The sequence below is a fragment of the Rissa tridactyla genome, chromosome 1 (assembly GCF_028500815.1).
Source record: "Rissa tridactyla isolate bRisTri1 chromosome 1, bRisTri1.patW.cur.20221130, whole genome shotgun sequence".
Lineage (NCBI taxonomy): Eukaryota > Metazoa > Chordata > Aves > Charadriiformes > Laridae > Rissa > Rissa tridactyla.
Window position 1 is genome coordinate 208,587,914 of NC_071466.1, and position 13,178 is coordinate 208,601,091.

Genomic DNA, 13,178 nt, shown 5'->3' on the forward strand with positions numbered 1-13,178 from the left:
ATAAGGCAGATAAACCAATCATGATCTACAACTGAATCAAGTTATTAATCATGTGCCTTTAATTGTTAGTTTCAATCCTTACATGGAATGCAATTGGGTTTTTCATCTGTAATGTCTGTAATATTCCATAGCATGTCATAAGAGACCTTTAAACAAAAGATATTGCACTTTCTGAAACTAAGAGAGAAATTGGTTTGCATAACTCAATGAAGATCACAATATGTATCATAAGATTTACTGAAGTTTAAGAAGATGAAGTATTTCATCTGCTCAGGGTCCAGTGTAAGATAGCATGCAACAATGCATATCATAAAAATAACTATAACACAGTGTCCGAGAACAAAACTCTGAATTATTTTATATTATTAAGTAGTATGAAAATACAGAATATGACAAGATGATATGTTCAGAGAAACAAAGATTATCATAGCAATACTCACAGTTATTTATATTGACCATTTGGTTGTGTCAGCAAAGTAAATAGTACTGTTTTCCAATATTTACTTATAACTTAACTGATACATCTTAATAGCACAAAAACTACTCCCAAAAAAACATTAGCACATTTCTCAAGTGGGTAAACAATTACAAAAGGTGCATATTTTTCCCTGGTGATTCCACTGATGTACATGCCTAAATTTTAGTGTCATACCCTGCGAGCTGAATCTGAACCCTGTTGCTACAGTTTTGATTTCGCTACCTAGAAACCAGTTTTCATTGCCATTTGAGAATCCTGCCTTGCTTTGCCTCCAGCTACTGGTCTTAAAGATCTTGTTTCTGTAAGTCCCCTGCCATATTTGCCAGGCCTGTGTGAATGACCTGGATGACTAAAACATTTCAAGTAGTAGTAGATCCGCATATTTAAGCAATTGAATTTATTCTGCACAGTTTTAAAGAGAGTAATCCACAGGCTATTTTTCACAGAAGTTATCCATCAAGAATATTTGAAAACGTAAAAATAGTACTAGTATTAAAAGGTTTTAAGTATAACACTAAATCCTTATTCGCAAATGAGAATACAAATGTCAACTATGGGAGCTCTCTACAAATTAATGACAAACGGGAATGAGTATTTTCTTCCAGTTAATTGGAGAGCTCATCTGGTCCACAACACAGATAAGTGCACTACAGAAAAGATATCATTTGATCTTTAAGACTTTAAGATTTTCATTCTATTTTGTTCATATATGAAAGAATACCACAATAATTCAATCATACTGAAGTTATTCTCAGTTAATCTTGAGTTCCTCTAAATTCTGAACTACGTCCCCACAAGATAATTATATTTACAGGCTGAAACTGAAATGCTCTTGAATTGCTTTCCAACTTTTAGTTTAATTTATCATTTGAGATTGATCTGTCCCATCACAGTCAGCCAGAAATCAGGCACTAAAAACTAGGCTGGCCGCCCCAGCTTCTCTCAACAGGGAGATCCACCACTTAGTAAGAACCACTCATTTTATCAGACTCGGAGCTGTAACTCTTAGAGTTCTCAAGTTAGAAGTGAATTGCATCATAAGTGAAAATAAGGGAATTGCAGCTCTTGAGTTATTTGCAGATTTTGAAGAGAGGAGAAACATGCCTTTGGGTGGAAAAGTAGTTTTAGTGACCAAATGCTATATACACATTTTTGGAATGTTTCAATAGGTGTTTTTTTGGTTGGGTCTGTCCATTTGTTTTGGTTTTTTTTTTTGAACGACACAAAGATTAAATTAAAATATTTTGTATTTCTATTTTCTGAAATTCGTGATACAAAACCTTACCTAACAGGCAATTTATGATGAACAAAGTGATGAAAAGCAATTTGTTTACAATTAGTATTCTGTATAAAACACATCATAACAAAGTAAAAATGGAAAATTCCTGATTTCCCATTTTCATCCCACCATTTCTCTTTTAAAAAATAGTTTGTTGATCAAATACTTAAAAATACCTTTGAACAAATTAAAGTTTGATAAGCAGCTGAATTTGGATTTTTGTATGATGAGTACTATGTACTGAAAGATTTAGTAGAATGCATATACACAGTTATGGATTCTTGCATTGGAAAAGACAGTTTTGCAGATCTACCTTCAAATTCTAATTTGATTTCTTCAAATCTGTGGAACATCGGACCACTTTTACCTCAAATATAGCAACAGAAATTGTTTCCTTATGTATACAGATTGCAGAAACCTGAAAAATATTTGGTTTTTTTAAGGCTGAACTTAACATGACATTAACTTTAATTGTATATATGAATTTCAATTTATGAATTGATTAAACCCCCAAAGCTGCATTGAAATGCATTAAAATGTTAAAATTAGTATTTAAATAATAAAATGAAGGTCATGATAATTAAGTTTTATATTTGAGGTCAACAGAAACATACACTTGAAAGAAAATACCTTATACTTAAAGGGAAATGGAATTTTCCTAACATATCCTCAATACAAAACACTCTCTTCATTTTCATGCAATTGTCCATTATTACACATGAAAGAGAGAATCACATTGCTCATGAAACTTTGACAGCCATTCTGTTGGGCTCTTTCCAGATCCAATATTACAATGTCTCCTTCTTTGACAGCACCACATTCACACCGAAAAAAATCACTCAGTATTTCCCAATCAGATAGGAGTTTCACTATAGTCTAAGTGCAGCAGTCAAGCTTGATGTTCAGCTGACATTCTTAGTTAAATTTAATGTTTTAAGTAGACAGCAAAAATAATAATTCCTTTATGAAGTAAATATTATGAAATGTTATAAAAATAGAGCCTAACAGCCATTGGATATTTTCTTCTCATTTAATGGATACTGAGGCACATCTACACTTCATATTTTTTATTCCAATACTATGAAAAGCAATGAACATCAAGACAGATATTATTCATTGCAATCTAACTATTTAATTACTTTTAATAAACAGGTAAAACACTGCCTTCATTTAAACTGAAGACTCATTACATTTATGCTATGTGTAAAGGGCCTTTAGAGTAAATGAAAATCAGGATCTTAATCTATAATACGAAGAGAGCACAGTCTAATCTTTCATAGCATAACAAGTAAAAGAAATAAACATGTTGGTTCTATAAACATGGGATACCACTGTAGTGTTGTTTGTATTTCTTTTTACCTTCTGCATCGGTTAATCCTACTCCCGACTGCTTTACTGGGTCTTGTCCATTCTGGCTCATCTTCCCTCTGTTAAAAGATATGGTGGTAGTTGTCAATAAGCTCACAAGGAGAGGAGATCTAAGAAAATGATACATCCAAGCCAATGAGGCTTGTCTCTGTACAAAAAGACAAACATGGCAGGTATTTCTAAAACACAAAAAAGTGTGTGTGTGTATATACATTTAATTTCAAGAAAATAAAATGGATGACAGGTTTTTTTCTATTGCTATTTGGACAGATTGCTTAAGAATATTTTTTTTTTCTTTTGGAGGCAACTGCAATTGCATCTTGCTAAACCTCTACATTCTTATAGAATGCGGCCACCAGGTGCTGTCTGCTACATGCCCCCGTCAGCCTGGGGTTCTGCAATCAGCCTGAATAGTTTCTCTTCTCATTTTATCCTGTTATGGTGAGCAGTGAAATATATAATAAGGAGTCACAAAACTGATATTTGGTGTACAATACTGATACTTCAAAGGTAAGACATGTTTGTAGTCATTATCTTCTTTTAATGATTCCTTTTACATCACAGTTTAGGTTTAGCATAAGAGACAATTCAGTTCTGAGACTTACATTAATGTAATTCATTTAATTTATTCTGAATAAATATTCATTCCATTCGTTTATTCTGAATGGAATAAATAATGCTCTGGAGGTCCCTATCTTTCTGCAATGGATGTAGAAAGAACCTGGATTGCAATCTAGATGTCTATTTTGAGATCATGAAAGGTAATAAAATATAAGCTATCTTTAAACATACTTGTTGCAAGCTCTAAGGCATGATTACAATCACTGTCAAAAACATGTCTGCTGCTATGAGATGTTTGTGCTTCTATTTGCCTTTCTCCCTTAAGACTCTGAAATGCTGTGATAGAGGATATAAGGCATTATCTTCAGAGACATGTGGCTGCTCTGGGGCTAAAGGGTCAGCACTGGTTTTGGCTACTAATGAACAAGCTTCAGGTTTCACAGCAGCAACAGAAGCTGTCCAAGTTCACAATGAGCAAAAAAAAAAATATTATAAAATGCCAGTTTTTAAAGTGATTTTAAAACAAATTTTAACAGAAAGTTATTCTTGAAGTTTATACTTCATATTTATGAAGTTTATACTTCATAAAACATATTACAAATATGGTACAAATTATTTGTCCCTAGGTTTAGATTCCTTACACATTGTTCAGTTTCTTTTCACCTTTGCATACAAAATTAATATAATTTTACAGATGTTGCACTGGTATAGATGGTTACACAATAGAAAGGCATAGAAAATCTGGTCTTTATCAGAGGTGATAACATGAGTATCTTTCAGGGGTATTGCAACTGTATAATAAGAGTCTTCTAAAAAAATATGTCCCAAATAGAAAGACTTTACAAGATTTATTCAGCTGTTTATAACTGTATATAATGATTAATTTCCCTTGGTATTTATAACAATATTTAATATTGGCAAGCATTCTGAATAGTTGCCTCATCAAAAAATTCCCATGGTATCACTATTTAATTCTTTTATTTTGCTTCATGAGTAAATATTCCTATGGTTAAAACCATTTGGACTAGAGTAAAGAGTTTAAAACTCACCCTATCCAAAACTTTTTCTATTGATAGATCGGAAACTTAATCTAAACAAGGAGCTTATAACCAAGAATGCTTTTAAATGCCAAGACAATTAAAGTTATTTAGCCTACTTAACGTTTGACGTCCAAATCGTGAGCTATGGTCTCATGGATATGCTGAATTAGTGTACAAGGTCAGAGTCCTCGAAGTCATTATCAAGACAGTGTGAATGCAAATGTTGACTAGAATATCAATCATATATATAGTCAGACGTATAAGAATTTTTATCCAGAATTCAAAATGGAAACAGTTATCTCTTTTAAAATGTTCTCCCCAGGAATGATCCCAAAGGTCTCTGATGGTAAACATTAATTTTGTCATTCATTTTCATTACATTGCTGTGTAAAACCCTTGAGACTAACATGAAAAAGAAAGCATTTCTTGTCTATATAAATGTCCCGTGTAACTTCTAAAGTGTCTGTCAAATATCATCATATAAACAATTTACTTTTCAAATGCCATAATAAAAAAAAAAATAATAGTGTCTACCTTAACATAAAATAAGAGGGCTGGATATGTTTTATTTAATTAAGTAAAATTCATGGGAAGAAATTACTACAATAGAAAAGCTGAAGCTGTGGAGGCTTCTTCCTGCTTCTCAGTAGAAGTGTGGCTGATTTCAGGCTTTATAGACTGGTGAATCTGTCAGCCAAATACCATGTAACTGTAGATACTGTAGCGTTGCTAGACAATACACAGTAAGTGATACTATTTGGACTCAGATTTAGCATATGTGAACTAAAAACTTCTGAGAGCTCCACCTCGTGTTTCTGTGCACAAAGATTGTATGCATCTTTGCTTTTCTCATTAGGAATGTCAGCAAAATAATTTTGAAATTGTCAAATCCAGTTAAAGAGCATCTTTTTGCCACTGTGATACTTAGAAATGTCAGTGTTCTAGAGAATTAATTTTTTTTCATTCAGGTTTTTTTAGGAAGGTTATATCAAGCTCTTGTGACTAATAATTCATGATTTCAAGGGAAAAGCAAAAACTTGTGTCCCAGAGAAAAACTTGAACAACTATTGCAGACACTGAATGAGCCATGACTACCAATATTTTGAGAACAGTCAATCTATAAAATTTTCAGGCCAAAAATATTAAGTTGATCAGGAGCAATTACTTTTCCCTATAAAGGAATATAAATGAAATTGCTAAATAAAAGTGCATGCTGCTAAAATTGAGGGGAAAAAAATCCTGGCAAAACTTTTCTCTGTGTAGTAGTTAACTGGGTAAAATGTTTGAAAATTAAAACATTTTATAGGTTGATTACACTGATGGTAGCTTGATAACTCCTACAGGGACTCCATCCTAGAAAACTTTTTTCAACCAAGAATTGAGAAATTCTATTCGAACTTGTAAAAACTTCGGAAAAGTTGCATTATATCCAGAATGTGAATTTCAGTTGCAACAGTAACACTTTTTTCTAGAAGGAGGTAAATCTGAAAACTTAAACTAAGCATTCTCAGGCCTACTAAAGTTGCACCTTTAAAACGTAACCCAAACCCACCTCTACACGCTTTCACCAAAGGCTGAGACTAGTACCTCTCCTGAGTGATAGCAATAAATTCACAAGGTTGAGGCAGAGGTTTGGTTGGTTATTAACAATTCAATGCTCAACAAAGCAGAATAAAAGTACAAGCTCTGGGAAACTATTTCTGGGTGGCTGCTATTCTACTGTGTAACTCAAGTCTGTAGAGGAAACTACGTAAGAAGATGACTGGCAAGTGAAAGGGCTATACATAGTGCACGGAGGATACCGTATATTAAAGGAAAAACCTTACATTCTTGGGATGGGAAATAGATTATTCTCTCCTGTGGCACTGCTGCTGCCTTCGCTATCCATGCTGTATCCACTGCCAAAACTACTGGCTGACGAGCCAGTGGAGACAGAACTTTCTGCAGGTCGGTGATTAGTAGACCTTGCTGTACAGGGCGGGAACAGTGGGTTACTAAAAAACTTGTTAGACATCAGTAGCATCCACGTAAAGAAAAAGTTTAATTTATCAAAATCACATGCTGCAAACGCTTTCAGTTTTTTACTTTACATTCCAGTATTGCGTTATCATTTTTTGCAGATGATGTTTATTTTCACATAAAAGAAGGTGTTCTAAACCAAATAATATACCATATCTTTTCTCCAGTCATGTTAATAGTTCAAATGAACAGCCTGAAGGAAAAAAAGAATGGGTTAGATTGATTAACATTGCTTTTCTGATTAAAGCTACAGAAAACCAGTTATTCATCTGAAGCATTCCATATGGTAATCTTGAAAACATTAAAGTCCCAGTGGGCTTTCCTCATGTTCCTCATGAAACATTCTTTCCATTTGGTGATTTTGAGAAGGAGAGGAAGCTGAAAGGAAGTACAGGTAGACCACCTATAGTCACAGAGACTGTATGAAGACATCCAGCCCCTTCAGACATAACACAGCTACTGCATTATATTTCTCAACTGCTCCTACCCATCTGGATCTTTCTTACTACATGCCTAGAATTTTAATGCACATATTTTGATGGGAACTGCCCTAATCTTGTTTAAGACCATTTGGTGTAGAAAATGTACACCAGCATATGTTATTTTTACTTCAGATGCTTTAGTTTGTGTTTTGGATATTGTACTACATGAACAAAATTTCCACCTTTAGCAAGTTGAGAAATAGAAACGAAAAAGGACACAGTAACATTACATATACGAATTAATACAGGAACAATAGAGTAGCTATTCTCATATCGAATAACACAATTGTCTGGGAATACTAATACTGATTTTTGGATTTTTTTTGTTAAATGTCCTCTACTACATTTACTATTGTCGTATTTCATCTATTGCATCTGACTGAGCACATATACTGAAGATAAAAAATACGTTTTTGTATAATTATTTTTCTGTGAAGACTTAATGAAGTTTTATGTTATTTTGGTGAACTGTGAAACTGTAATACAAGCAGTTAAAAGAGATTCTTCTTTATACAAGAAATTAGTCAAATATCTAAATGGAAATTACTTCAAATAAGAGCCAGAGCCCCAATGGTGGCTTGCCTGAAAGTAGCAACGGATATTATTTATGTTTGACTGAATGAATAATATTTTTTTGGTGAAGACTGCTGCTTGCTGCCTGATGTGGGGCCGAGAAGCTGAGTGTGACTCCTCAATCGTAATGAAAAACAGATTAATAATTAAAACCAGAAGAGGGGAATGAAGCAATTCACATATCATCGATCCTTGGGCCAAACTGTGAGTTAAGACAGAACTCTTACTCTGCAAAGTGATTCTTCACCGCTAAACCGAGCTGTCACATAACTCTTTAAAAACTCTGCTAGCCTCCTCTGTTTCACTATTGCCTACAGCCACCGAAGGAATCTGTCAATTTAAATTATTTTCAGACCAAAATATTCTTTAGCTATTTCATGATTTCATACATTGATCATAGGCTATCTTCTTGGCTGTTAATACAAATTAATAAACTGTGAAATCGTAGTGTTATTAACAGATAACCTCAGTATCTCATCTGGAGAGAAAGCCACCCATGTTTTTACCAGCACGGAGAGCCAGAGCACCGCAGCGTGCCCTGCTCGGGCGGCTGGGAGCGGTGGCTGCTCTATCACTTGCATTGTGTGGTAGCGTGAGGGAATTCCTGTGACTGTGGTGACATGTCAGGAAACCGCTGTTGCAAAATGTCGGGCGAGAGCGAGAGGTCAGAGAAGAGAGGTCAAGCTCTCCTTTATAGCGCATTATTGCCAGCTGCCCTGTTTCAACAGCCTGTATTGGGGCTATCTCCTGCCAGTCCCAAAGTAATCCATAACCTCAGTTCTCATAGTGTTTGTGTGACCTGTATGATTTCTGATGCTTGTTGTTTGGGATTTTGAGGGTTTCTTTGGGTTGGGTTGGGGATTTTTTTGCCATGGCATGACAAAGGCCTCACAGGTGAGGAGAATCGGGAAAGCCGCACATCTGCAAAATCCGTGGAAGTCGAAACAGTATTGTGCCAGCACAAAAGAGTGTCTTTAGTCCTTCCCTTAGGGTTGAATTTGTTTAGTGTAGCACACATCTCCACCATAATATATGTGGCTGAAAGGGTGGTTCATATCTGAGCTCTTATTTTTATTGACTTTACTGTAAAAGTAGTAGTAGTGCCTGAAGTAATTTCTCATATCTTTATTGGTGGCTTTCTAAAACCACTAAGAATGTAGAATTTAGTTCAAGCCAGAAAAGCTTGAATTAAGCCTTTATAAATCGTTTGGAAGTTTTGCTACATCTATTTATAATCAAAACATAGTTGTTTCTTTCGAAAAGATACAGCTGTATCCTGATGATACATTCAGTATGCAATATTTTTAGTTTCTCTACTGTTTTCACTAATTTACATCTTTTTCTATATTGATGGTTTTTTTTCCATAAGATCTCTTGGTGAATGGTTATAATGGGTCCAAGTTTAGATTCATGACTGGATTTTGAAAATTCTAAAGTTCGATGTTATTCTTTTTTTTTCCTGTCTGCTCTATGAAAGTAATGAACTACAGCGTCAGTTTGCAACAAGAGATGAAATCCACAAATAGATTTACTGCTGGTTTTGTGACAAATTAAGAATCTGGATACAGAGAATTCCTCTGTAACTCATAAGACATCCACATTTTCTATATATCTATATTTTTGCAGATAAATATAGGCCTCTAAGCTGCTGGTTATATAGAAAACTTCCAAACTTCCAAGTTCTGAAGATGTGGCAATGCCTGCTGCCAGGAAATATTTTGTCTAAGAGTTAGAATAACTATGGTTAGGTTTCTACTCTAAGTTGAGAGTTAGAACTTGTTCCCTGCTCTCACGTGCCAGGAACTAGTTTGTACGCTCATTTGCAGTCTTGCCCTTTTTCTTTGTACAAATGCAAATATTGCCTTAAGAATTTTAACAAGAAAGGCTGAACTCACTGTGGTACTCCTCTAGTCTTACTAGGCTATGTAAGCTCTGTGAAGCCCTATAAGTGTCAGCGCAATTGCCACCTTGCTTGGCCAATTGGGTTCATATCCACATAAAGGACAAGTAACTAAAGTGAGACTAGGGCAGGTTCAGTTCTAAGTTACAGAGCTTCTGCTTACAATTTTCTACACTAAAAGTTGCCTAAATTCTCAGGCTTTGATGTCAAAGTTTTGGCAGGAGGTGACTTGGTCTTTAGAGAGTTGAATAGTTTTGTACGCATTTACTCTGGTCCAAAGATTGGATATTCTCTTCTGGTATCACAGAGGTGCCTGATACAACAAAGTGTAGTCTTGCTTTACTTAAATGTACAACATTTATCTGAATAGGAACTTGGGCAAAGGCAATTGCCATCATTTGAATATTAAGTATCCAGAGTATGGAAGAGCTATGTTTCATTGCTTCCTTGCCCTTTGGTTTTTCAAATTATTTCCTGGTTCTTAGAAAAAAAACCAAACAAACAAAAAAACCACTTCTAAATACTTCTCATATGCAAGGTCTTGCTCTCAGTTACATATGATGCTGAAATCTTTTCATTTTTAGAAGAAAGAAAAGACTCTTCAGGCCTCAGCAGGTGGAAGATACTAAGCTTAACTGAAGATCATTACCCAACATCATCACTTGCCCTCTTTCTGGGAGAGAGGAGATATCCCTTCCTCTCTCCAGCTCCTTCTCCATGAACTTTTTATGCAGGTGCTTGGTACTTTTTAAGAATTGTACCTTGAGTGATGTCCAGGCTGTCCAGCCATTGGTCTATGAAGAATAGAAATAGGAAATGAAAGCTTAAAATTCTAATATGAGATGCTTCCTCAGAAAGAGTGCACAGAAGTTTCTATTATACAAAACTATTATTGTAGCTTGACTTTGCTTTCATCTGCTAATCCTGTTTTAGCTAATAGTTCCCCAATGAGATGAAAGTTCTCTACTTGCAAGGTGTGTTGATGTGTAGGCTACCCTATTTAGTAGCTAACAATGTGGTGTTAATGCTGCCTCTGAGTAACACTGTTTAACTGTCTGTTGTACAGGCTGGCATGAGCAAAAGTTTCAGTTCAGCCATTCTAGTGAATAATACATAAATGAGTTGGAAGAGTTCTCAATTGCTTACAGGAATTCTTTCAGATTCTAAGAAAGTGGATCATAACATTATTGCTGATGTAGAATCAGAGTTTCCCAAGAAAAACAAAATTACAATGGTTAAAGAGATACCTTTTGTACTATTTATTATTTACAGAAAAAAAAAAGAAAAAAAAAAAGATTTTTCCTTTGACAGAATGATATTTGACCACATATTCCCTTATGCCTTCTTCGAAAAGAATTGTTGATTCAAGAAAATTGAGACTAGCACTGACTCACCTTTTAGCTACATTTTTTTGTTTTTATTTTTTAAAAAATATTATTAGTATTATTAGCATGATATTAGTTGAATGCATCTATGGCAAAAATATGCTTTTGCTTATGCTTTGGCTTATGGACCCAGTTAGAAAATCAACTTTTACAATTAAGGAAAACAATATAAGTCACCCCTTAGTATAAAGAAAATATCTCATTAAAAATGAATAAGAAAGGAAAGAATGGAAGCCACATGATTTCACTTAATCTTTCAGAAAAGTCTGTTTTTACGACAGAGAAGATGCTTTAAAAACATAAGGGAGATAGATATTTCACACCAGACCTACAGCCATGAACTGTCAAATCAGTCAGCAGCAAAATGGAAACAATTCGGCTTTGTCAGCCACTCCAGCCATTCTTCTACAGTGAACAGACTTTTGTTTGTTGGTTTTTTTTTAGAAGACTTAAATTTGAAATATGCAACTATGCTGTTCTGTGGTTCCTGTGGATAAAAGAAGAGCAGACTCAAGCAGAACTTACTCCTGGGTATTAAATTGTAGATGTTCCCCTTTGTGGGTATTTGTCTAGAAGAAGAAATACAACTGTCATAACACATTGGGAAAGACAGTTTTGTTTGTAAACCAAACAGGAGGAGAGGAAAATGCTTTTGAGTATGTATTCAGGATTAAGTTTTGGGACTTTGCCTCTAATTGCTTGAAAAAAAAATTGTTCTTTGTAACTGGCAGTCTTGTGAGAAACCCTGGGTGACAAAAAGGGCTGATAGCATCATGCCGAGTCTTCTCAGAGAGAGGCAATCCCATGGGAGGAGGTGAAGTCATCGATCTTCTTGGGGCAGTTATCTGCTGACCAACAGACTGGACATGTCACACAGTGTCTTCTGGCAGAAGCTTGTCTACTCTTCACTCTCAGTCGCCTTGTGTTTCAAGTGCTCCAACCTAAAACTGCCCCTAAATACCAGTTTACCCATTTTTATAAAGGGTTTGCTAGCACTAAAGGCAGATGCTGCTCAGGCTTGCTCTGTAAGGCTCTGCAGTGTAAAACCCTGTTGGTGGGACTGCTAGTTGCAACAGACTAGGGATACATAAATAACTAGTGACCAAAGGCATATATACCTCAGGTCAGTTCTGAGAGTTTCTTTTCCTTACTCTTCCTCACATTGAACCGTACTTTAGACCATGGTCTCACCCATTTCAGCCACATTTGTATATTAGACACGGCTTTGACCACACGCTGAGCAGTGATATTTTGTGAAATTTCAACACAACTCTTTACAGGGCAATTTGCTATTTGAAGTGAGTAATGACAGAACAGCACTCATCTTAAAACTGTGGTGATGGCATTTCTTTACCCAGCAAAGCAATTCTGATAAAATAATTTTCTTCCATGTGCTCTGTAGGGTTAGGTTACCATCTAATAGACTTTTGAAGTAAGAGTTATCAAATGAAGAATCTGGGCAATTTCCTGAAATTACATGTCAGCTTAAAATGGTGAAAGAGTAAATAGCAGGAATAGCTGAAGCAAAATGTGCCAATTAGACTGCAACAAGACTCAAAAGACAGCCTCAGATTATTGCTATCTGCAGAGAGTGGGGACAAACTGTTCTTGTTTTGATAATGATTGTTGGAAATGAGTTATTTGTAGCAATACGAAGGCCCATTTCACTTGGAAATTAAGAGGCTAAGTGACTAGTGAAGCTAGGCATAAAGCAGCTCTGGACAGTAAATTATTTGAAGTGTGAAGGAAACATCCTGAATTATTGTAGGAAATTAAAACATAGCATAGCCTATTAAAAGTGTGAGAATGGGCATAGACCTAAAGGGACCCCAAATAAGCAAGTATTTAAATCCACAATCATATCCAATTCAAAAGATTTATAGAACCCTGGAATCAATTTCCTTTCACTCCACATTGCTGCTAATGCCAGTAAATAGAACTTAGTGATAAGGGAAATTCCTGTCGATTTTAATTTCTTACAGCTAAGTGGCCAGAAATTACACAGTGCTGGCTCAGACCCGTATCATGGATTTTACAGTGTTAGCAGTATCTTGGTAGATACATCACATCACGTTTCTGTGTAGCTTTAACCT

At 35.2% G+C, this 13,178-nt stretch overlaps 1 protein-coding gene across 1 annotated transcript in view; it reads right to left on the reverse strand.

Moving 5' to 3' along the window:
• Positions 1-13,178, reverse strand: part of PCLO (piccolo presynaptic cytomatrix protein) — a 367,476-nt gene that overhangs the window by 41,000 nt on the left and 313,298 nt on the right. Inside the window, 2 exon segments of the mRNA XM_054219098.1 lie at positions 3,117-3,184; positions 6,553-6,694. Of these exon segments, the coding sequence (XP_054075073.1) occupies positions 3,117-3,184; positions 6,553-6,694 (210 nt within the window).